Genomic DNA, 1,380 nt, shown 5'->3' with positions numbered 1-1,380 from the left:
CAATCCCCACATTTCTCGGTGGTCTTCCTCTAGTAGTCACACTGCTCGATCTCACATTCTGAAACTTTTCTATCTCTTTCCTTTCTGGACAATCTTTCACAAAATGATCTTGAGATCCACATTTAAAACATGCTCGGGTGATTAAATAACATTCCCCCAAATTTCATTTTCCACAATGTTGACATTCCCGTCTAGTAGGTTTAACACTACCTACACTTGTCATAGAAGTCGCTTGAGCTTTAGAACTTGAATATTGTCTTCCTCGATCTCTTTGAAAATTCACACTAGAAGCATTCGATCGAGTATTCATTTCTCTAGACTTCTTCGCTTGAGACAGAAATGACTTGCCCATTCATCTTTTTCTTGCATCTCTTGCTTCACTTTCCACTTTTTTTTTCTCTTTGCTCAATTCTTCAACCTTGATAGCTCTTTCAACTAGTATCACTAACTCTTTAATTTCAAGGATTCCCACTAACAATCGGATATCCTCGTTTAATCCATCTTCAAACCTTTTGCATAATGTAGCTTCATTAGATACACACTCTTGGGCATACTTGCTTAATTTGACAAATTCTCGTTCATATTCGGCTACCATCATGCGCCCTTGTTTCAATTCAAGAAACTCTTTTCTCTTTTGATCAACGAAACGCTGACTTACATACTTCTTTCGAAATTCTTCTTGAAAGAAATCCCATGTAATTTTCTCTTTAGGCACCACTGACACTAAAGTTTTCCACCAATTATGAGCTGAACCCCTCAACAATGATTTAGCACATTTGAGACTTTCTTCTGGAGTACAAGATAATTCATCCAACACTCTGATGGTATTATTAAGCCAGAACTCTGCTCTTTCAGGATCATCGTTTACATTAGCTCGGAACTCTTCGGCTCCATACTTTCGAATTTTGTCCACTGGAGGCTTTGACAATCTTAACACTTCAGTTTGTTGAGGAGCTATGGGAACAGCTTGAGGAATAGGAGGGCGCGGAGGAGGTTGAGCATTAGGATTAGTTCTAACAAACTCAATATACCAATTGCTCATCATACGGAGAAAAGCTTCCCTAGCCTCATCTCCTTGACCCTGAGTCTCGGGTCAACTTTCAACAGGCATATTACTTTGAGCATCATTAGCTGTATCTCGATTAGGATCTATTACTATAAAAAAAACATTTTAAGATGTCAGGAGTCGTCACACTATCATTATTCAACTATGGCATGTATAGATAGTCAATTACACTAGCAACGTTAGTCCGAGAATCGACTAAACCGTAGCTCTGATACCACTAAATGTAACACCCCCTACCCAAGACCATCTTCAGAATCGAGTACGAGATGTTATCCAATTTAACTTACCAATTCAGAGCATAAAAATTTGCTTTT

The 1,380-nt window shown here is 38.4% G+C and overlaps 1 protein-coding gene across 1 annotated transcript; it reads right to left on the bottom strand.

Annotated features, from left to right (window-relative positions):
• Positions 1–352: 352 nt before the first annotated feature.
• LOC105765234 (uncharacterized) lies at positions 353–1,042 on the bottom strand. Its single transcript, XM_012584231.1, has one exon. The coding sequence runs from the start codon at positions 1,040–1,042 to the stop codon at positions 353–355; it is 690 nt and encodes a 229-aa protein (XP_012439685.1).
• Positions 1,043–1,380: the final 338 nt, after the last annotated feature.

This window comes from Gossypium raimondii, chromosome 13 (assembly GCF_025698545.1).
Source record: "Gossypium raimondii isolate GPD5lz chromosome 13, ASM2569854v1, whole genome shotgun sequence".
NCBI classification, from domain to species: Eukaryota; Viridiplantae; Streptophyta; class Magnoliopsida; order Malvales; family Malvaceae; genus Gossypium; species Gossypium raimondii.
The sequence above is the reverse complement of the archived record's forward strand: the minus strand, read 5'-3'. Positions and strand labels throughout refer to the sequence as shown.

What these genes read in the sequence shown, in the direction of transcription:
- LOC105765234 (XM_012584231.1), bottom strand. Translation starts at nt 1,042, where the DNA reads ATGAGCAATTGGTATATTGAGTTTGTTAGAACTAATCCTAATGCTCAA.